Source organism: Podarcis filfolensis (genome assembly GCF_964270895.1).
Source record: "Podarcis filfolensis genome assembly, chromosome: 8".
Lineage (NCBI taxonomy): Eukaryota > Metazoa > Chordata > Lepidosauria > Squamata > Lacertidae > Podarcis > Podarcis filfolensis.
Genome location: NC_139611.1, coordinates 36,956,499 through 36,981,140, shown reverse-complemented (window position 1 = coordinate 36,981,140; position 24,642 = coordinate 36,956,499). Strand labels below are relative to the sequence as shown.

At 44.0% G+C, this 24,642-nt stretch overlaps 1 protein-coding gene across 1 annotated transcript in view; it reads left to right on the top strand.

Annotated features, from left to right (window-relative positions):
• The first annotated feature begins 7,054 nt into the window (after positions 1-7,054).
• Positions 7,055-24,642, top strand: part of LPCAT2 (lysophosphatidylcholine acyltransferase 2) — a 36,394-nt gene continuing 18,806 nt past the window's right edge. Inside the window, exons 1-6 of the mRNA XM_083626052.1 lie at positions 7,055-7,309; positions 16,779-16,918; positions 18,267-18,484; positions 19,985-20,097; positions 21,805-21,865; positions 23,763-23,821. Of these exons, the coding sequence (XP_083482178.1) occupies positions 7,112-7,309; positions 16,779-16,918; positions 18,267-18,484; positions 19,985-20,097; positions 21,805-21,865; positions 23,763-23,821 (789 nt within the window). The 5' untranslated portion in view covers positions 7,055-7,111. The remainder of the gene's footprint in view (positions 7,310-16,778; positions 16,919-18,266; positions 18,485-19,984; positions 20,098-21,804; positions 21,866-23,762; positions 23,822-24,642) is intronic.

Genomic DNA, 24,642 nt, shown 5'->3' with positions numbered 1-24,642 from the left:
TGAACCAGAACCTTAATAAGTTATGGATACACAGCTTAGGTCCAAGCTACCTGAAAGATCATATTCCCTCACATGAACCTGCCTGGATTTTCAGGTGTTCAAAGGAGACTCTTCTCTCAGTCCCACCACCCTCACAGGAACACTTGGTGGGGACACAGAGAAGGTCCTTCTCGGTGGCTGCTCCCAGACTCTGGAACTCCCTCCCTGGAGATGCTTGTCAGGCTCCCTCCTTGTTGTCCTTCCACAACGAGGTGAAGACATTCTTTTCTGGCAGGCTTTTGGGAACTGACTGTTTTTAATGAAAGGACTTGGTGCTGTGCTTGTTTTATTGTAATTATTATTATATTTTAAACATTATATATATATATAGAGAGAGAGAGAGACTATTAATTAGATGGGTTTTAATTGTTTTTTTAATAATTGTTTTTTCTATGTTTCTAGCAATTATTGTTTTTATTTGTAAGCCACCTTACAAAGGGAAAAAGGCGAACTACTACTTCTACTACTACTAATGCTACCCTGAGCCTTCTTTATAGAACAAATTATATATCTAAATTAAAAGGGGACTATTACAGTTTAGAAATTAAATATATTGTTTCTCCTGTGCTTTCATTTCAGTTACACTGCCTTATAAATATATCCTGAAACTGGGACAAATAGATCTTTTTAGAGTTTACAGTTAGGAACAAGCTACCTGATACAGCTCAATAAAATGGACAAACACTGACATCTGGAGGCCAGATAAAAGACTGCACAGTTCCCGGGATACATGTGTCAATTCATTGTAAGAATCTAACTTTTGGACAAGTTTCCTCTGCTACAGTAGCAAAAAACAGGGGTGGCATCCATCTAAACTTTATTCAGAGCAGACCCACTGAAATTAATGGACCTAACTTCGTCATGCTCATTAATTTCAAGGGGTCTCCTCTGAGTAAAACATAATTAAATGTCATCAGTTGTCTGTTGTATCTCAGTAGCCATGCTGCTGCTACTGCTACTAACTAATAGTCAATACAGACTTTCCTTCTTGAAAGTTTTCTATCTCCACAAAAGAGCATTCTATTATTCTGACTCTTTCTTAGGGCAATTTTGAATTTCTTTAGGATTTCAGTGGGTGTGGTGTGTTGAGCGCAAGTTAAATGTTTCTTCATCACTCTGCAGCCTCCCCAGCTGCCCACACATCCTGATCTGAAAAAAACCCCATGCGAGGTGTTACATCACCACACCTCCCCCTGGACTTTGGTTTAAGTGTGGACACCCAGGAAGAGTGAAGAGTGCAGGCCATTGGTGAGATGTTTTGCAGAACAAAAGGATGAACTCTTAAAAAAAAAGTGGGAAGGAATTTGGGCACAGCATCACTTGAGAGAGACTACTTTTATGCATTTCATTTATGAATGGCTTCCTATGAAGCACTTCAAGGCGATCTCACAACACAACAAAAACATACATGAAACTATTGTTTGTTTTTGTTTGTTTGTTTGTTTGTATCTCACCTTTCTCCCAGAACTGAGACTCAAGGTGGCTCACACAAATTGAAACAAATACAAATAAAACACTGAAAACAGATAGGCTATAGTTTAAAAGTAACTGAGCTACCTATAGCATTAAAGCAATGTAATAAAGGACAAAAAGGATGGATCTAGTCTAGCCTCTCTAGGAAAGGCATTCCAAAGTGAGGAGTCATTGGTGACTCAGAGTTCAACCATCATTGTTCAGGGAAGTTTTTAATGTGTGACACTTTAATGTATTTTTAATCTTTGTTGGAAGCCGCCCAGAGTGGCTGGGGAAGCCCATCCAGATAGGTGGGGTACAAATAATAAATTATTATTATTACTACTATTATTGTGGTGCAATGTCTGACAGCCACAGAAGTTAAACACACCCATCCATAGGTTTCAAAGTACAATGAATACAAAGATGAAAGAATAAACATCCTCACAGAAAGAAACAATAATCCCACAGTCACTGTGAAATAAGATGAAAAGCTTTCCTTGATTTAAAAAAAAAACAAAAAACTTTGGAGGGTAGGACATGAACCAATCAATTAGAAAAGAAGATTATGACTAAACACCAGAAAGAACTTTCTGATGATAAGAGCTGTTTGACAGTGGAACAGACTTCCTTGGAAGGTTGTGGTCTCAGTACCAATTTATTCATATAAATTGGTATATATCAATCACACCCCACTGCTATCAACATTTTGAGAAACTGCAGGAAATTTTGCTCACAGCTCTCTCACATCTTTTCTACTTTCTGCTTACACTCTTGGCCACACTGGAGTGTAACAGCTTCCTGGGAGCCACTTGCTTACTGAGAATCATGGAAGATTTAGTGAGAGATAAAATAATCCTCACTGATTATAACTGCACTACTTCACTATGGCCACCAGATGGGGGCCCATTTTCAAAACAGAAGGTGCTAAGTATTCTACATATCAGGAGTAGTTTGAGCTGAACGAGACAAAGGTGCACAAATGTCAGCTCACAGGGATTGAGGTGCAATGTTTGTTATGGGATGAGATGTTAACCCTAACCAGGAATGCAGACTAATAGTGTATGGCTGATATAAAACTGTGGTTCTTCATGTTGCTCAAAATCGGTCCTCGGCTGCAACAGATCAAAGATTTCAGGTACAAACCCCACTTTTCAACTTTAAGTAAAATATCTACCCCATGTTGTTATAATCCCATAGGCAACACCAGAGGGGGGAAAGAGGGCCAAGCATCTCCCCTAAACAAGGAGTTTGCCCCACTTGTCCATCTCCCCATTACTGAGCTCCTGTCATTAACATATCCTGTTATTTTTCTTTCTCATTCCCATCAAAATATACCGTATTTTCCCATGTATAACACGCCCCCATGTATAAGATGCCCCCTATTTTGGGGGACTCCAAATTTAGAAAATGGGGGGAGATTGCCCAGAGCTGCTGAGCTTTGGGGAGGGGATTTATGAAAAACGCTCACCCGCCTGTCATACTCTGCCACTCATATGCGTCACAAAAGCAAACTATCATCTGTCCCCTCACTGGCAGAAGCTGCCAATCGCCTGCCCAATTGCTGCAGCGACAGCCAATCAACACCAGCCCTTGCCGCAGGCACCAATAACACAACCAATAGCCACTGACAACCAATCCCGCAACCCCCTATGCACTATCCATGTATGACGACCCCTGATTTTTAACATTTTTTAAAAATTAAAAAACTCCCCTCATTTTATACATGGAAAAGTACAGTACTTTGTCTCTTCTGTGCCCTTCCCCCCATTTTTTTCCTGGTGCACCCACTGTGTGACTCCCATACTATCTTTCTTCCAAGAAGCTTTGCACCCAGTTAGAGATTTCAACCTGAGTCTCTCAAGGTCTTATCCAACCCTCAAAACCAGGGATGGGGAATCTTTCTCAGCTTTAGGGTCACATTCCACCTCCTTTCTGGGGAATGCATGCCACAGTGGGTGGGGGACCAGAGGCAAAAGTAGGTGGAGCAACAAATCTGATTCTTACCTTTGCAGAGTGGCTTACAGAAGCAGAAGACATCAAGAAGAAGTGGCAAGAATACACAGAGGAACTATACCAGAAAGAAATGGATGTCTCGTATACCCCAGGTAGTGTGGTTGCTGACCTTGAGCCAGACATCCTGGAGAGTGAAGTCAAATGGGCCTTAGAAAGCACTGCTAATAACAAGGCCAGTGGAAGTGATGATATTCCAGCTGAACTATTTAAAATTTTAAAAGATGATGCTGTTGAGGTGCTACACTCAATATGCCAGCAAGTTTGGAAAACTCAGCAGTGGCCAGAGGATTAGAGAAGATCAGTCTACACCCCAATCCCAAAGAAGAGTAGTGCCAAAGAATGCTCCAACTACTGCACAATTGCACTCATTTCACACGCTAGCAAGGTTATGCTTAAAATTCTACAAGGCAGGCTTAAGCAGTATGTGGACCGAGAACTCCCAGAAGTGCAAGCTGGATTTCGAAGGGGCAGAGGAACCAGAGACCAAATTGCAAACATGCGCTGGATTATGGAGAAAGCTAGAGAGTTCCAGAAAGATATCTACTTCTGCTTCATTGACTATGCAAAAGTTTTGACTGTGTCGACCACAGCAAACTATGGCAAGTTCTTAAAGATCACCTCATCTGTCTTAAAGATCACCTCATCTGTCTCCTGAGAAATCTCTATGTGGGACAAGAAGCTACAGTTAGAACTGGATATGGAACAACTGATTTGTTCAAAATTGGGAAAGGAGTACGACAAGGCTGTATATTGTCTCCCTGCTTATTTAACTTATATGCAGAATTCATCATGCGAAAGGCTGGGCTGGATGAATCCCAAGCCGGAATTAAGATTGCTGGAAGAAATATCAACAACCTCAGATATGCAGATGACACAACCTCAATGGCAGAAAGTGAGGAGGAATTAAAGAACCTTTTAATGAAGGTGAAAGAGGAGAGGGCAAAATATGGTTTGAAGCTCAACATAAAAAAACGAAGATCATGGCCACTGGGTCCATCACCTCCTGGCAGATAGAAGGGGGGAAATGGAGGCAGTGGGAGATTTTACTTTTTTGGGCTCCATGATTACTGCAGATAGTGACAACAGTCACAAAATTAAAAGACACCTGTTTCTTGGGAGAAAACCAATAGCTAACCTAGACAGCATCTTAAAAAGCAGAGGCATCACCTTGCCAACAAAGTCCGTATAGTTAAAGCTATGGTTTTCCCAGTAGTGATGTATGGAAGTGAGAGCTGGACCATAAAGAAGGCTGATTGCCGAAGAATTTATGCTTTTGAATTATGGTGCTGGAGGAGACTCTTGAGAGTCCCATGGACTGCAAGAAGATCAAACCTATCCATTCTTAAGGAAATCAGCCCTGAGTGCTCACTGGAAGGACAGATCCTGAAGCTGAGGCTCCAATACTTTGGCCACCTCATGAGAAGAGAAGACTCCCTGGAACAGACCCTGATGCTGGGAAAGATGGAGGGCACAAGGAAAAGGGGATGACAGAGGACGAGATGGTTGGACAGTGTTCTCGAAGCTACAAACATGAGTTTGACCAAACTGCGGGAGGCAGTGGAAGACAGGAGTGCCTGGCGTGCTCTGGTCCTTGGGGTCACAAAGAGTTGGACACTCTAAATGATTAAACAACAACAAATCAGCATGCAGTTCTTTCCTGATGTTTCCATGGGGGAATCATGGGGGAACAGAGGTACACATGTGCGGAAAGGTTGGGGGAGTATTGGTATTGTCCAATGATGTTCGTTGATGTGATTTCCAGATGGAGAGGTCTCCTTCAGCCCTTGGGTCTGATGTTCTCAATCTTACTCTAACTGCTACACTACTTTCTGGAAACTTACGTTCATGGATTGGAAAGACACAATTGCTATATTGTTTATTTCATGACAGCAGCAATCTGCCCAGTTACAGATAGCCTATTATAGGATATATTCCACACTGCAGGAGCAGAGGTCCAAAGTCTAGTCTCTTGCCCTAGCTGAAAAACCTTCTGGAAAACTTGCTGGAAACCACAGGAGGGAAGAGTGCTCTTGTGCTCAAATCCTGTTTGTGGGTTTTCCTTTGGGGCATCTGATTGGCCAATGTGAGAACAAGATGCTGGACTTGATGGGCCCTTGGCCTCATCCAGGAGGCTCTTATGTGTTTTATGCAAAGACCTCTTCCTGAGTTATGTGGCCAGTACAAGAGGTGTAATACAACTGCCACTTCTTCGGAAAAGATTTACAGTGGTACCTCGGGTTAAGTACTTAATGCATTCCGGAGGTCCATTCTTAACCTGAAACTGTTCTTAACCTGAAGCACCACTTTAGCTAATGGGGGGCCTCCTGCTGCTGCCACACCGTCGGAGCACAATTTCTGTTCTTATCCTGAAGCAAAGTTCTTAACCTGAAGCACTATTTCTGGGTTAGCGAAGTCTGTAACCTGAAGTGTATGTAACCTGAAGCGTATGTAACCCGAGGTACCACTGTATTACCAATACACTTCCCAAGCTTAGCAGTTCCTGATGGCCGTTGCTAAGTGGATGTTTTCATATGATTAAGCTTTATTTTATTTATTTATTTATGTGTGTGTGTGTGTTTAAAAAAGGCTTCCCTTTTAAAAAAAGCAGGTGAACGGGAAATAACCTGCTTAAATATTTCCTCTTTCTAAAGCTTTGCGTTTCCTTTTCATTCTTCCTGTTTTATTTTGCTCTTGGCTTCTCATATGGGGGGGGGGGGGAGAACAGCACAGCTCTTTTGTTCTTTTGTTTGTCACATAAACCCATATATGGGGGCAGAACCTGCTGTGAGTAACTCCTCAGGAAAGAGATCTGGGGGTTGTGGTTGACAGCTCATTTCTACCATCAGGTCATTGTATGAAGAGGCAATGAAAAAGGGTCCCATGAGCCAGGGGTGGGTTTGTCCAAAAAGAGAAATACTTTCCTTCACCACCACGATTACAACAAATGACATCTGTCTATGTATATAAGAGACTTTGCCATCCTGGCGCCCTAAAGATGTATTGGATTACAATGCCCATCAGCCCAGCCGGGGGTGGGGGTGGGGATTTGATTCAGTTTGCATTTAAAGGCAGAGTTACCTAAGTTACACTTTTCAAGAATGAGAACTGATACACAGTCATCCTTCAGTTTACGTGCGAGATTGCCTCACTCCATAAAAACTCCCTGGACCGCTCTGATCTGCAGAACTGGCACCTGTTGCAGGTGCCACATAAAACTTATTCTGCATTTGTCAGAAATTGATCTTTCAGTGTGGCAGCACCTACACTTTGGAAATTATCACCTGCTAAAGTCCGCAGAGGAAGCTGCTCTTAAAAGGCAGAGGAGCAGGTTCCGGTCAATGAGTTGGCAACTGTCCCAAACAACCGCAATTTAGAGTCCTAATACAGGTCTTCCAGCACAGCTAAACGACCTAAAATAGCCATCGCCTGCTGGAGTCCGCCGAGAAAGCTGGTGTTAAAAGGCAGAGGAGCAGGGACAGGTGGAAACGTTGGCAAATCCCCCCTCCCCGCTCCCAGGTTGATGGATTGTGCGCAGGCGCCCTGGAGACAAGGAGGAGCGAGCGCCTTTCGCAGCATCTCCCGGTTCTCCTTTCGCCTGGCCGCGATGACTCTGTGCACAGAAGCGGCCGTGGCGGCGCTGGGAGGCGGTTCTGCAGCCCAGGCGGGAGGCGGCGGCATGTCGGAGCCAGCGCTGCAACCGAGGGCGGTCTTCACCTTGCCCAGGCAGCAGTCGCTCGCCTCGCCGCTGGTGATCAACCCCTTCGTGCAAGAGACGCGCCTGGATGCAAAGGATAAATCCCGGGTACAGGGGATTGACAGCCGCTGTAAACAGACCCCGGGGGTGGGGAAGGAGGATGGCCGGGGGCAGCCGGGGTGAACCTGCGAGCTCGCTAGGGAGGGGGTTAAAGGGGCCCTTTGCAAATGCCTCCTCAATGATGATGATAATAATAACAAAGCGCGCGCACGACGCTGCGCTTTGCAAACATTGACAGGCGTTTTTAAAGCAAAAAGCCATGCTGAAGACTGCAGAAATGAAATCTGTTACAGTTATTTCTGGGTCTCCGTTTGGTGCCCGCCGACAGAGAAGGGGGCGGCGGCGGTTCTGGCTGAAAAGAGTCTGCCCTCCTTATTACATAAGCAGGCGAAGAATGCGTTCTGTTAGAATTCCTCAGAGCCCCACCTGCCTGGCGCTCCCGGGTCAACTTCCTGCAAGCGAAAGAGGCAGCTTCATCCTTCAGTTGGCAGCTGGATGCTAACCGTTTGCATCCTTTCTCTCTCATTTTTTGTATGGATCATGTGAGGGTTCTTTGGTTTTTGGGGGGGGGGGGTGGAGAGAGTTTGCCCTGATCTCAGCCAGGGCCTCAGCTGATTGATCCGTGAAATGGGGATAAGGCATCGTTTATAAGTGAGGCAAATAAAATGGGGATAGTTTATATCAATCTTCTAGTTAGCATTGCCCCCTTTTATGGTTCTAGTGTCTTTTAATAGTTGAACTCCACATGTGCTTAAACCAACAAAATCTATTTTCCTGGTCAGAGATATGAATATGTGAACTTGACTGGAGTCAGACAGTGGACTTTGATTGGTGGACAATATCTGGGGTCCTCAGTGGAGGCCCTTTAGCCAAGCTGGAAATATCAGCATTGGACCCTTCTGGTTGCAAAGCCTGTGCTCTGCTTCTGTTGCCCCTTCTTATACATGATGGGCTTCTCCAGATGGGATGCTTATTGAGCATCCTGTTTTGCTTGGATGCTGTGGTTAGGTTATAACTGGCTATATTTATTTATTTGTAGGGGAAGTGCTATAGATAATCCATTTTGCACACAGAAAGTATCCAGTTCAATTCCTGGCATCTCCAGGTAGGGGCTGGACAGGTCCCCTACCTGAAAACCTAGAGAGATGCTGCCAGTCCGTGTAGACAGTACTGAGCTAGATGGAAGAATGCAATAGAAGGCAGCTTTCTATGTTCCTTCTATTTAATATGTTCCTTCTATTTAAGGGCAAGGGTCATAGCTCATTGGTAGAGCATCTGCTTTGCAGGCAGAAAGACCCGAGTTAAGTCCCCAATGCCTGGAGTGGGAGAGACTCCTGCCTGAAGCCCTGAAGAGCCTCTGTCAGTCAGTGTAAACAATACTGAGCTACATAGACCAATGTATGTTTTGTTTATTTATCAATTGAATGTATGTACTGTCCTTCATCCGAAGATCACAGGGCGGTATACAACATAAAAATTCAAAATGAGAGCACAAAATTAATAACCAAGAACCAAAAACAACCCCCACCAACAAATTCGAAAGGCCAGAGATAGTTTAAACAGCCAAAGGCCTGATTATAGAGGCCTGGTTATGTTCTGACTTGATATAAGGCAGGTTCCTATGTCCACACAGGCGTGGCAGGAAATTCTTATCTTCTATGTGCAATAACTTAATTTGCTTCCTTTTGCTTTCATACTGCTTCTGTTAGGTAAGCCACTATTCTTTCCATTTTAAAGATGAGAAACTGAGTCCATGCTTTGATGGGGGCATGCAGACTTCAAGCCTGTTGGATCTCCTGAAAGAAAAGAAAAGAAAGAAACCTAAGAAGTAGCAACAGAAAGCATACTGTTAGAATTAAAGAATGAGCCTTTGAGCATGTTCTGAGCTCCAAAATGTTGTTTTCAATGCCAGAATGTGAATTGAGCTTGCAGCCCTTTAAACACAAAACAAGTTAATATCTGGTTAGCTTTCTGCATTCCTGTGGCCTAATTTAGAAGTGGGGAAACTATTTTGTTGTTACTATTTTTAAACATTTGGAAAGTTTTGCTGATCTAAGGCAGATTGCCCAGAAATATATTATCAATGGGCACTGTCCTGTTTTCTCCCCCTCCCTTCCACAATGTATTGGGAGCAGCATAGCTCAGTATGACCGGAATATATTGCTGATTGTCCAAAGGTAAGGGTTGCAGCTGTTTCTCCATCCACTTTTGCCTCTGGCCACACGCACTACTGGCATGCAAACTCCCCTACACCCCCCCCCAACCCAGCCTGGAATATTCAGGGAATATGGCCTTCCAGCTGAACATATGTAGATTCCCCACCCATGAAGTAGGTGGTTCTGGGACAGATGAACAAATTGTCTGACCTGGTAGGAGACCATTTCTGGTGAACTTAACTTTATAGCTAATGGGATCAGATTTAGACATGGAATCTTCATCTCATCTCACCTTAAGGTGTTTCTGGCAACTTGATGCCCCCCTCTCCCCATTACACAGACTTCAGATTAGCAGTTGCTTTGTTCAACATTCTTAATAAAGTGGTATGTTGAATCCAGCATTGTGGTGGGCTTTGCTCATAAATGTAAGATTTTTGCTTTATGCAGACGTTCTGATACTTTCCTGACGCCTGTTTCAAGCCTAGAGTTGTCTGGTTCAAACTTGTGCTTTCTCATTTCTCAGCAAAATTCTCCCCCTCCCCCCAGTAAATGTTTCCAGGATTTCCGTATTGTAATTTTCTTTTAGAGGAAGAAGAAAAAGAAGTTTTTTGTGAAATGTTAACCACAAGAAAAGTGCCACTGAAGTGACATTTGCCACAGATAGCTGCAAGCACACATTAAACTCTGGTGTAGACAAGCGCTTGTAATCAGAATGAATGCTTCATAAAGATGGAACATTCATTTAGATTTGTTGAAAGGACAAGACTATGTTCTACCACTTGTTGGAGTCAGCCAGTAGACGCTACTTATATTGGAAGATTCAGGGCAGGTAAAAGGAAGGACATTTTCATGCAGACATAGTTAAAGCATGGAACTTGCTCCCACAGAGGGCAGTAATGGCCACCAACCTAGATGGCTTTAAAAGATTAGACAGATTCATGGAGGAAAGAAGAAGAAGAAGAGTTTTGATTTGATATCCCGCTTTATCACTACCCAAAGGAGTCTCAAAGCGGCTAACAATCTCCTTTTCCCTTCCTCCCCCACAACAAACACTGTGAGGTGAGTGAGGCTGAGAGACTTCAGAGAAGTGTGACTAGCCCAAGGTCACCCAGCAGCTGCATGTGGAGGAGCGGGGAAGCAAACCCGGTTCACCAGATTATGAGTCCACTGCTCTTAACCACTAATCCACACTGGCTCTGGCCATGATGGCTGTACTCTGGCTCCACAACACAACAAAGAGGTGCAGGGACTCAGTTCCAGAAGGAAAAAAGCCCTGCCCATAGGCATCTGGCTGGCCACTGTTAAAACTGGATGCTGGACTAAATGGGCCATTGGCCTGATCCAGCAGGCTCTTCTTATGTTTTTTAACATCTGATGTCACGTGTAACCTTACTGCAAACTTTGCACAAGCAAATTGTGTTGAACCCTCAGCAAGAGGGCCATCTGGAAGTAACCTGTGTTGTTTTTAGCATCGTATCATAGTGGATGACCACAAACTCTGCATACAGGAAGTCCTGTGTTCTATTGCCAAATTCTTTAAATGGGGTAGGGAATAACCCTGCCTAAAATTATGGGGGACACAAACACACACACAGTGTCACAGTCTCCACCTCTGCCTTAGTGGCTTTCTAAGGTTGTTCCCAAGTTGCTAGTTTGCCATGGACCTCTGAACTACACCCTGAAGAAAGGCACCCTGCCAACATTTTCTGAGGTCATTTTAATCCTAGGAAGATGACAGGTTGATCCAGAGCATCTAAATCATGCCCATGGAATGTTTTCTGCAGCATGTCTGAGCAGATCAGTGCTTTACTGCACAGTCTGATACAGGTCTACACGGAAGTAAGTGCCACTGACTTCACTGGGACTTCACTTGTCAGGGATTCTTTAGCTGTGATTCCTGCATTGCTGGCAGTTGGACTGGATGCCCCATCGTGTTCCTTCCAGCTCTACAATTTTATGATCCTATGTATGTGTTGCGTTGCAGTCTAAACTGAGTAGTGGGGGCAGAGGGCATGCAAGCCCAGCCAACAGAACTAGACGAGCAAAGAGGAAGCTTATGAAACTTTGTGTGTTTCCTTTATGTGGCCGGAAAAGAGGGCTGACTCCCAGCCAGCCTTGTGAAACTTCTCCACTCCAGACCCACCTTCCGTTTCGTTGAGAAGTGTAGTGCTTCTCTTCTATCTTGTAATTTCAAAGCTAAGATAAACCACTTCCCTTCCAGTCACCTTGGAGGCCCTTCCACATGCCCAGTATCTGATGACTGGGAGATACTTCTTTCCTGCTTCCTGAAATTGCTATCTTTCAGGGCATCTGACTGTTTCTTTAGAGGCTCTTAATGCGTTTAAGTGATTTCAATGTATTTTTAACCAGTTTAATCCAGATTTACTGTTTCTGCAGGGTTTTGGTTTTTTTTTAATCTATCCAGATTAAATGGAAATATAATATGGGGTGACAGTTTGGTGAGGATGATGTGACATTGAGACTCCACAATAAACTGCTATGGGGAAGTACCCAGAGCATATCTGCCTTGGTGGCAAAGAGGGAGACTGCACAGTTTTCAAACCCAGGCTATCAAAGCAGACCCTATTCTCTGCCCTGCTTCCACCCCGCAGATCTTCTGCTTTTTTCACCATGACCTGCAGAAGGGATGTTCTCAGTGCAAATGAATTAAGTGCAGCAGCAGGTGGCATTATGTTTTTTTTTGGGGGGGGGGACCTATCAGCAGATTTAAATGTTCAAGAAAGCATGTGGGACGGTCCTTTCAGGACCAAACCACTTCCAAAATGCAGATTGAGGGTGTTTATATTTTGAGTACTCTTCTAATATATCAGAGGTGGACCTTGGGAATCTGCCCAAAGCACACCCCTCACCAGCCTGCTGTGCCCCCTCATTGAGAGTTTTTGGCTGGCTAGGATGTGTCCTTGAATGGTGATAGTGCCTATTCCCTGCCAGAATGGAAGATGGAAAGGCGTAAACCTCTGACTTTCCTGTGGCTAGAACAGAGCCTCTTGTACAAATATTTTGAAAGTGTCAATTGTTCCACCCACTCTTGCCTCTGGCCCGCCCACCACTGGTCTTCAGCCCCCAGAATGCTTCATGGATTGAAAAAGGTTCCCCACCTCTTCAATGCAGAATGCTAAGTTTTTCCTATGCACAGGGAAGGTTGTTCTCCCCACTGCTCTGGGTATGGAAATGGAACCATTGTTGCTGCAGCTGGTGATAGCTGTTGGTTACAGAGGTCATACTCCCTGATACTGTTCCAGGTGAAATGTTATTTACCTATTTACCGCCAAAGATCACAGGTTTTTCATATGGCTGCAGGACCAGCATGTTTCCTCAAAGAGCAGGTATAACCTGACATTCTGAAGAAGTGTTGTAAACGCTCATTAATGCTCTAAGACAGTTTTGCATTACTTGTTGCTCCAAAAGCCTGCAAGGACTGTAATTCTCTTCATGTTCAGTACCATATTTAGAGGAAAGCAATTCTTTTAAAAGCTCTGTAAAAATGTTTGCTAGAGCCTTTTAAAGCCTTTTAGAGCCGCCCAGAGTGGCTGGGGAAACTCAGCCAGATGGGCAGGGTATAAATAATAAATTATTATTATTATTAAAAAGAAAAAGAAAAAAACTTGCGTGAGAGACCAAAAACATAATTTTTGATTTATTTAAAAAAAATTAACAGCAAAAGTAAGCCAATAGCTTCTTGCTCCATTTTTCAGCAGATTTGGCTGAAAGTTGCCTTCAGGGATCTGAAGAGAGGCCACTCCATGTGAGGAAAGGCTTCTTCATGCATGGGTCCTTTTTACAGGGATATACAAATCTTCTCCATGAAGACAGTCAAGTCCTTCTCTGTAGTGTGTTGAAATTGGCAGACTCTTTGGGCCTGGGCAGCTTCATTAATAAATACAGTTCACATTCTGCTAGAATTGATAAGCGCCTGAATATGCCATGGTAGAATATGAATGGTAGAAGTGATCTGCATTTGTGGCTTCACACATGTGGCTTGCTCTGTGCCACCCGTTTGCTGGGAATCACAAGTGTGGAGAAGGCTGTTGCATTTGGGTGCATGCTTTCCAGTGGCCTCTGGTTGGCTCTGTGAGAACAGGGTGCTGGATTTGATGGGCTTCTGGCTTGACCCAGCAGGGCTCTTCTTAGGTTGTTATTCTTATTTTGGGCATTGAATCTCATGTGTGCATGTTTTAAAGTCCCATTTTTCAGAATGGAGGTCTTGTGGATTCCACAATTTCAGTCGTCTGTTTTGTCATGGAGGTAATCTGAGGTTGCATTGCAGTTTATTCTGTATTCCTGATGTCCCCCTGACTGTTGATTTCCACATGATAGTTCAGCTTTCATAATACATAAAAGCCACTTCAGGAAATATAGTGGAGTATAGCACACTTTTAGCGTTTATTTCAGTGTTACCGGCTTCCAGAATAAATCCATTTGCAAATAACATGGAAATGAGGGCTAAACCTGCTCTATATTCCACTATATTTCTGAAAGTGGCTTTTACTTTGTGTGAAAGCTCAAATATAATGCGGAAATTAACAGGGCAAAGTGGGGAAGATGGAGTGAGCTGCCATGTGAATGCAGCCAGAGAATGCTGATTCTCCTCCTCAGTCAGGGAGGCCCAAGCATCATCATTCACAGCCAGGGTATGAATTCACATCAAGGAATTGGGGGCCTTCTAAGTGTTGGTGGACTCCCAGATCCCACCATCCCTGACAATGCTGGCTGGGGCTGAGGGGATTTGGAGCCCATCACAATCTGGTGGGCCACAGGTTCTCCACTCCTGATGTGCATGACATTTTTTACATCAGACACAACCTTAGGATGCCATTGTTTTTGAACATAAGAAGAGGTCTGCTGGGTCAGGCCAGTGGCTCATCTAGGCCAGCATCCTGTTCTCACAGTGGCCACCCAGATGCCTGTGGGAAGCCCTCAAGAACGGAGCAGAGCACAAGAGCCCTCTCCCCTCCTGCAGTTTCCAGCACCTGGTGTTCAGAAGCATTGCTGTCTCTGAGAGTGGAGGTAGGCATTGGCCACCCAAACTTCCTCAAAGAACACTGATGAAATAACTCGAAAACAGGAAATGAACCTGGTATTCCAAAACTGCATGGCTAACCTTTCTTGACCTTCATGAGAGGACGCTACAAATGTTTTGTACTGATAGGAAATGGTGATTATTTTTCTGTAAGCTGACCTCAGATCAGGGGGCAGCCACCCCCTTGTTTTGGCGTCATCCATTAGATCATCAGCCCCAGACTTTTGCACCAAATTTCCAAAGCTTCTCTGTGAATCTGTAAACTTGTATTGAATACCTCACAGGAAGAGAATTTCACAACTTCCTCAGAACTTCACTCTACTGTTCCTCCTATAAACATCAGATGACGAGACACACAGTGTTTGAAGGTGAAATGCTACTGGTTTAGCCGCAAGTTAATAATAGTAATAATAATTGTTACACTTGTCAGGGATACTAATTGGCCCATTATCTTATTTGGCATAAAGAAACTGCTTTTACCCGTCTTGCCCCTGTGCGGACTTGCCCCTTTGCACTCGTTTTAATTTGGAGGAAAATTTGCTTCTGTCTTTCAAGTTTCTCATTCAGTGTGAGGTCGCTTTCTGTGTTCCTGAGTTAGTTAAGTAACTTTGGTGTATTGTGATCTGCTGGGCTTCTAACTGATCCTATTCTGCCTTTGTCCTTGCAGACCTAGTTGCTGCGAAATATGAGAGAGGGAAATAGGCTCGTTAGAAATAGGAAGCTTGGCAAGGGTTATGACTTGAGGCTTGTTCAGATGTTACGCTGAGCACAGGTACAAACTAGCTCTACCCATGTACAAATGTTTGTGTGGAAGTGTGCAGTGGTGGTGGTGCAGTGGTTAGAGTGCCGGGCTAGAACCTTGGAGACCAGGGTTCAAATCCCTATGTGACCCATGAAGCAGTCATCACCTTTCAACCTAACAGGGTTGTTATGAGGATCAAATGGAGTTGGGGGTAGGATAACGATTTACACCGCTTTGAGCTCCTTGGAGGAAAGGTGAGATCAAAATGCAAGGAGAAACAGAATCGTAGAGTTGGAAGGATCTACTGGGGTCTTTCACCCAATGTGGAGCTCAAACCCATGAACCTGGAATTAAGAGTCTCATGCTCCACTAGGCTGAGCTGACCAGCCTCATGCACCATGAATCAGAGTGTCTGCCAATGAAACACCTGTGCATTGCAGAACCTCTTTTTGGGGGGAGGGGGCTTCACATCAGTTTACATATGTCAATGCTCTTGAACCCTACTTCAGTTTGTGTGTGCCATCTGTGACCAGAAATCCAAGTATACAACAATGCATAATGCTGTGTCAGTTTGTCTTCAAATATTTACATTACATTTGCTTTCAGTTATCACTTTCTTTAAACCAAAAAGGAAAAACAACAATCCCATTCCATGTTAGAGCCAATACTTAGTCAAATAATGCTAATCAGGAAGTTGCTTTCTGTGTATTTTGGCAATTGGTCAATGATTAGGTAACCAGCAAGTTATTTTCAGAGACATCTCTGCCTGGGACGTGACCAAAAGACTAACTGAGAATTCTAAGGGTGTAGGGAGCCTTATAGCAACCCAGGCAGAGCATCTAGCTCAGTACTGCCAACACTGGTTGGCAGCAGCTGTCCAGGATTTCAGACAGAAGTCTTTCCCAGTCCGACTTGGAGATGCCAGGGATTGAACCTGGGACCTTCTGCATGAAAACCACATGCTCTACCATTGAACTGTCCCCAAGCAATCTTCTGCAATGCCTAAATAAACCAGGACTCAATTGCTTGGGACTTTTGCCCGCTACATTCCTTGTATGTCTGTATGTTACTGGGTTACTTGGCCTTTGATGACTAGGCAGCCTCTATTGGAAACCACAGCATTTTGAGGTTATTGTGTTATTGATTTATTTACTTCTTAGTTGCCAAAGAATCTTCTAAGCCATTTACAGGTATAAACCCAATTACGGGGGGGGGGGGAATAGGCATGCATAATTAAAATACATGATGAAACAAGGCTACCCTGTGAGAAATCAGGCTCATTTCAAGGAATCTGGGCCTCATTCAAGTCAGGTTGAGCCAGATAATGTGAATGGCCCAGGATCATCCATTGAGCTTCATGGCTGATTGGGGATTTAAATCCTGATCTCCCAGGTCATAGTCTGATGGCTTAAGCCATTATACCATGCTAGCTCAGCTAGGTTATCAGTGGTTTGTTACTGAGTTGGTAGATGGGATCACCGCTGTACCTGTGGCATGTGTCCTTTGGAAACAAACAAGTGAATTGAAACATCACTTGTGGCATATCTGACTGGTTGACTCTGTCTCTTTATTTTTCAGGCTTTCTTGTTTGGGCTGATTCTGGTTCCTCTCCGTGTCCTATGCATGCTCTTCATTTTGCTGGTGGCTTGGCCGTTTGCAGTCCTGGCAACTTCCTGCACCCCTGAGAAGGGGACTAAGCCACTTCTAGGATGGCAAAGGTAACATGGCTGTTGAGGACCTCTTAATAGGGAAGGCTTGCTGAATACAGCAGGACTTGTCCTTGTAACTGCTTTGCACATTATTTGCAAGGACCTCTTTGTCCTCATCCTGGAATGACGCAACCTCCACAATCACAGGTACAGCATCTCTCCACGGACTTCCAGGAAATTACATGTTCCAGGAAGTTACATGGCACCCAAGGTTGCAGTCCTAAAAAACATTGCCTAGGGAAGTAACTCACATTGAACTGAGGATTGCGTTGTGTAGGCCAGCACATTTTGCAAGGCAGCCAAGTGTTTTTACTGCCTTTGCGATGTAGAACTTAATGTGGGAGAACCATCGCTTAGAATGTCCTTGTCTTTTTGGAGCACTGGGATTTGCAAGAACCTCAACTTTGTAGCATATTCATATGGCACCATCAGATCTGCCCCTTGGCACACAACGAGGTCCTGTGTCCTTCCCAGTTAAAAATAACAAGAAAGGCTTTTTGGCGTGCCTCTTTTGATGGGGGTTTTAATATGTTTTATTTGTTTTTGAATGTGTGCAGCCATTTTCCTTGTAGTTTTTTTGTGGCGTATGTGCATTTCTGAATATTACCAGTTTTTCATCCAATTTTGTGTATGGGATTGCTGCCTAAGTCTATGTAAGGTGAATGATGGTGGTAATAGTCACCAATGTAATTGTCATCATAATGAAATAATAATAACACTGATGTACCTGAGAGGGAGTTGCAACAATATTATATTTGTTGAAAGTTTTGGGACAGATGAAATAAAGAACTGTTCACACAGTGAACAGTTAAGCTATGGAGCCTACTCCCACAGGAAGCAATGATGGCCACCAACTTCAGTGGCTTTCAAAGAGGGGTAGACAAATTCATGGATGACAAGGCTATCAGTGACGACTAGCCGTGACGGCTCTGCTCTGCCTCTGCCTCTTCCTTCAGGAGTAAATGCTTCTGAATACTAGTAGCTGGAAACCACAGGAGAGCAGAGTGCTCTTGTTCTCAAGTCCTGCTTGTGGGTTTCCCAAATGAGGCATCTAGTTGGCCACTGTGAGAACAGGATGCTGGTTTAGATGGGCCATTGGCCTGATCCAGCAACCTATTCTAATGTTCTTAAGGCAGGCTAAGCTCTTTAAAAGATGTCATATATATTTGTTTATATGGTGCTCTCAGTGTACCTAACAACACAAAGCATGTGTTGGGAGCTGCAGACCTGGGGAGCCAATTGTGGTCCTCCGAGCTTCTCTGTCTGGTCCTCTAGTTTCTCTCCAGTGTTAGGGGTAGTGATCTTGGTGATGAGTGAAGTAATGAGGTTCCCAATTTTCTTTTCTGTTTTCCCTTAGGAGAGTATGCTATGCCAGCCTCACGCTCTTAGGCCGTGCCTTATTTTTTGTGATGGGCTTCCGTGTCAAAGTGAAGGGGGAAGTAGCTAGTCCTGAGGAGGCACCGATCCTTACTGCAGCACCGCACTCGAGCTTCTTCGATGGGATTGTCTGTGTTCTGGCAGGCTTGCCGTCGACGGTGTCTAGGCAAGAGAATCTCTCTGTGCCCATTCTTGGGAGTAAGTGTTGTTACGAGGCTTGAGGGAACGTAGGCAGAGAGAGGGAGAGGGAGAGAGAGAGAGAGAGAGAGAGAGAGAGAGGGAGGGAGGTGAATGAGATGGTAGAGTTCTTGGATCATAGAACAAAATCCAGAATGAGGCAGCATTCTGAAAAGAGATGGAGAATCCTCTGGTCCTCCTGACGTTGTTGGACTCCCAACTCCCATCAGCTGCATACAGTGTGGCCATTGGTTTTGACATGCCAACTTGTCACCCATGTGTTGGTAAACTCAGGACTGCGCTCCAGATTCTTTCCTTTGACATAAAGTCATGTGACATCATCTGATTGACAGGAGGGCAACCCTTACCCATCTATTAAAATGGCACGAGTGGGAGCTCAGGATCTGGCCTGCCTGCCAGTGTGTGGTAGCTGTGAAATAGGTGAATTCCATGGTAGGGGTCTCCAGGAAAGAAATTGAAAATAAAACTTCAGACAGCACAATGCCATTACAGTGGTATCTTGGTTTAGGAACTTAATCCGTTCCGGAAGTCCGTTCTTAAACCAAGGCGTGCTTTCCCATAGCGGCGGGGGACTCAATTTACAAATGGAACACACTCAACAGGAAGCGGAACATATTCTGCTACCAAGGCAAAGTTCACAAACCAAAGCACCTACTTCTGGGTTTGCAGCGTTCTTAATCCAAGTTGTTCATAAACTAAGCTGTTCTTAAACCAAGGTACCACTGTATACAAATCTATGGTGCAACCACATTTGGAATACTGTGTACAGTTGTGGTCACCGCACCTCAGCAAGGATACTGTAAAGTTGGAAAAGGTTCAGAAAAGAGCAGCCAAAACGATCAAGGGGATGGAGCAACTCCTCTGTGAGGAAAGCTTGTGACATCTGGGATTTTTTAGTTTAGAGAAAATGTGAGTAAGTGATGTCGTCATTTAAGTTAGTAAAAATATAGATGGCATAGAGGAAGTGGATAGAGGACAGGTTTTTTCCCCTCCCTCTCTCTCAGCACTAGAACTCCAACTCTGGAATGTTGGAGGTTTAGGACAACGTTAAACTATGGAACTTGCTCCCAACTTGGATAGCTTTAAAAGAGGATTGGTCAATATCATGGAAGATAAGGCTAACATTGGCTCCTATCTTTGACAGCTGTTCACTGCCTCTATGGTTGGAGGCAGTATGCCTCTGAATACCAGTTTCTGGGAATCACAAGTGCGGCGAGTGCTATTGTCCTCAGGTCCTCTTTGTATTCTAAAATTCTGGTTAGGTATTTTAATATTGTTATACCATCTCCTCCACACATGATATGGGAGATAGTCTAGAAATGTTCTTAATAAATAAACCAATTTTGACTGGTGCTTAGGGTCAATGAATAATTCTTAGATTTTGGGGGGGTGGGTGGATGGGCCTTGGAAATGATAGGAATCTTTCCTTCCTTCCTTCCTTCCTTCCTTGCTTCCTTCCTTCCTTCCTTCCATCCATCCTTCTTTTTTGCTATCAAACAGGGATCCTTAGTGCTCTCCAGCCTGTTGTGGTGTCCCGTGTCGACCCTGATTCTCGGAGGAACACAATCAAAGAAATAACCCGTCGAGCAACTTCAGGGGAGCAATGGCCCCAGGTAAGATTTTTAAGATGGTTTAGCTGCTGAAAAGCTGAACCATCTTTGTGCAAATTGTTCCTCCAGGCTCTTCATGACAAATGTTGAGAAATGAAGGACTCATCTGAGATAAATGGAGGATGTTGTAAGCATAAATGAAAGAGCCCTGTTGCCCTGTAGGGGTCCAGGTAAACAGTTGACCTAACCTCATCTGCATTATACATTTTAAGCAGTTTCATGCAAATGTAAACAGTAATGGCTTCTCCCAAAGAATCCTGGAAACTAGTTTATTGAGGGGGCTGAGAGTTGTTAGGAGACCCCCTATTTCCTGTTAAACCACTCATAGTATTGTGGTTTGAATGATAACTCATTCGAAATTAGTCATAGATGGTACCTGATTCCCTGTAATCAAGTACTAATAGCCCACTATGCAGGAGAGCTTAAGGAGAATCAGGTGCCTATTTTCATAAGTGGTGATCTTGTGAAAAGATACAGGGAAAAAATATAGATATATATATTATGAAGTGGGAGTTATCATGGATCGAATACTGGACTTAGTTCCCAGGGTGGAATTGTTATCTATATTTGATTAAGAAAGTCAAAACATTACAAACAAGGACTCATTACAATTCTTACTATCCATGACACGCTTGACAATAGGTAGAAGTTGGTAAGTTTCAGGAGACAACTTGCTGTCTGAATGGTACCAGCAAATTCGGAAAATTGCATTGATGGTAAAACTGACACCAAAGGTGAACGACAGGAAGAATTTCAAAAAAGGACAGAAAAGAGGTTCCAAACAATGTGCTATCTCCTTATTAAACAAGTAGCGCAAAAATACATAACCGGCATCCACATGCGGACTCTTGTGGAACAACTGTGTAAGATGACACTAATAAACAAAAATAATTTTGGTTGTAAGTAAAGAGGCACAAATATTTTACAGCACAACATAGATTCAATCAATGCTCTTAGCTATATGCTCCTTACATGTTTATGATAATGTATTGGGTGGTGTCCCCCCCAAAGCAAATAAAGTGATTTAAACAAAACAACAACTGCAGGTTTGAAAGGTTCAGTCAGCCATCTTGATTCAAAATGGTTCCCCATGATATCCAGACATAGGAAAAAACCTGCTCTGCTATCTCAGAAGCCATCATGCAACATTTGGTTATGGCATGTTAAGTGGTGTCCAAATGTATAGCAAACAAACACATTTCCAAAATATGTGGCAGATATGGCATATGCAAAGTGGAATGGAACAACAGAGGCGGAATTAGATCAGGGTTATGGAGGCAGAAAAACTCTGACAGTGATCCATGGTTTGAGAACTGGGGTGTTATAAAGGTGTTCCTGTTTTTCTTCCATCAGATTTTGGAGCGTATGTATTGCAAGATGCAGGACAGCATTCCTGGAGTGTCACTACAGGTTCTGTTATTGTAGGGTCTTCCCTGGCCACTGTTCCAAACAGCCCTCCTCAGCATCTGACATCTCCCATCAGCCCCAGCCATTGTGGCCAGTGATCAAGGATGATGGGACTTTGAGTCCAACAATATCTTATGGCCCACAGATTAAGAAAGAAAGGTTCAGAAAGATGTGCGCCCCCTCATCCCCCATTGCTGTCTGAAGGAACCATTGGCAAATGAGTCTTGAACAAGAATTGCTGAATTTGTGGGACAGTTTAAATTAATGAAATATTCATGTCTTCTCCTCTTTTTTTGATCCCAGGTATTGATTTTCCCAGAAGGTACCTGTACAAACCGTTCATGTCTGATCACTTTTAAACAAGGTGAGGAAGGCTGTGTCAGATGCATTGTTGCTGAAAAGCTAGAGGTGGGTGGGGGTGTGTGTAACATTTGAAAAGCAGATTTAAAGCATGGACCTTTTCAGAGGAATGGAGGAGGTGCATGACCCTCTAATGCAGTGCAAAGCAATCCTCGAGGCTACAGATTCTGAAATGGACCCATGAATAAGAGTTCTGGGGTTGCAAGGTAAAGGTAAAAGATAAAGGACCCCTGGACGGTTAAGTCCAGTCAAAGGCAACTATGGGGTTGCGGGGCTCATCTCGCTTTTCAGGCTGAGGGAGCTGATGTTTGTCCACAGACAGCTTTCTGGGTCATGTGGCCAGCATGACTAAACTGCTACTGGTGTAAGGGGACACCTTGATGAGTGCCAGAGTACACGGAAACACTGTTTACCTTTCCGTCGCAGTGGTACCTATTTATCTACTTGCACCAGTGTGCTTTTGAACTGCTAGGTTGGGAGAAGCTGGGAGCAACAGGAGCTCATCCCATCATTTGGATTCAAGCCGTCAACCTTCCGATCAGCAAGTCCAAGAGGCTCAGTGGTTTAGACCACAGCACCACCCGCTAGCTGGCCCTACTCAGAGTACACCTATTGAAATAAATGGAATTATTCCAAGTCTACTCTGAATAGGAACAGCAGTGAACACATGATCTGCCTGGATCAAATCAGGAGAGTCTGCTTTGGAGTATGAGTTCAGTTCCTTCCTTACCAGGAGTGAACTTTTTATGCAAGGTAGTGATGTTCTAGTACTGGGGTGAGGGGAATGTATTATTGAGCTCAAATGTGCCCCAGTAATCCCAACTGCATATCTTTTACACCTGGGTCTGGTTGGTAGATCCCTTGGGGTTCTTGTAGAAAACTAAATAACAATACTGGAACGTGCCTGTTTCTGGAATAGATGTAATCTGACTTGGTTTAAGGCAACATTCTGTCTTCTGTGTGGAATGCTTCTTTATATGGAGAGCTTCCCCCTTGTGGTCTGAAGCGGTAAAGTCCAGAAATGAGCCTAGATCTCACCAACACAATAGACAATAGACAACCAAAAGTGTTGATGTGCTTTTCTGCCTAGGGAGTTGGAACCGATCTGCACTCTGTTGTTACAGGGCCTTTAGAACAAACAGAAAGGGGATTTAGGTGGCAACTGTATAGTTATGTATGTTTTATCTGTTGAATTTTATTCCCCCCATTGCAATCTTTAAAATAGGAATGGGGAACCTTTGGTTCCCCAGATGTTGTCAATCTGCACCTCCCATCAGCCCCAGAAAACTTGGCCCAATAGCCAGAGGTGCTGGGAGTTCAGCAACATCTGGATGACCAACAGTTCCTGACTCCTACTTTAAAGCCCAGGCTTCAGTTCCACAGACTTCAGCTGTCTATTCCAATGAACATTGAATCCCTCCACTCTCCTGCTGAGAGCCACCCAGATCCAAGGTAGTGGTAAAACTGAAACTGGCCCTGGGACAGGATCCCATACTATCAAATTTGCCTAGATTGGTGGTCCTCATTCTTCAACCTGGGATGCACCTTTTAACCATGACATGCTTTAGGAGACCCAATTCATTTTTGACCACATATTTGGTGTTAGCGCTTCAGTTGTGATCTGCCTTTGATCAGGAAACTGGTCCAGTAGTAGATCCACCAACATGTGGATCTCAGTAACAAGTCTGTGAAGGATGTGGTCCCTAACAGCTATGATTTCCTGGGATTTGGGAGTCTGAGTGAACATGGAAAGCCCTTAACTCAACATGTTAAACTGAATGGTTCTTGTTGGTGGTGTCCATTGATTATTAATCCTGAGTATGGTTTGTTCTCTAGGCACAAACTATAGTCCATGTAATTTCTCCCCATGGTGATTTTTCTTATCTGGCTTGCATTTCCAGGGGCATTTATTCCTGGTGTTCCTGTTCAACCAGTGCTCCTTCGGTATCCAAATAAATTGGTAAGTTCCCTCCCAGTTATTTTATTGATAGAATAAGTTGGGTAGGGAACCTCAGACCTGGGGGCCAGATGTGGCTCCCCTGAACTCATGATCTGGCTGAAAGAAGTCTTCGCAGGCCACACCCCTCATTGCCCATGCTTTACATCCCACTTGAATGTTTCTACCTGGCTGGATTAAGTCCTTGAACTCCAATAATGCCCCTTGCTAGCCTGGATAGAGAATAGAAAATAGCATATTAACACATTTTGCTTTGCTTGTGGCCCACCTACCCACTGCTGGCATGTGGCCCTCAGAAAGTTGCCAGAATGGAAATATGGCCCTTGGACTGAAAAAACGATTCCCCACCCCTTTAAGAAATCAAATGTCTTGACTTGTTGCAATCCCTCTAGAATGATCCATTTCCCTGATACAAACTATGGCCACATCTGCACTATACATACATTTAAAGTTCTGCTTTGTTCTGCTTTTAATAGTTGTGGTTTCCCCCCCCCCAAAAAAAAACCTGCAGAAAGTGTATGTAAAGAGTGCTGAGTGTGATTAGGAGACCCCCTTTTCCCCTCACAGAACTACAATTCCTAGAGTCCCCTGTGAAGAGCAATTGTTAAGCCACTCTGGAAATTACTGTCCTAAAAGCATTGTTTGCCTGAGGTGATCTGAATGTTCTGCCTGTGGTTCTGAGACTGCGATGGCCCATTCACACATGCAGACCACCATTTGGGTGTGTGAACTATCCCACGATAGGCTCCCTCTATGCATTCTGTCATGCTGCCTGCTGACTAAGAAAACTCCACCTGAAATACAGCTGAGAGCACACTCTGCCA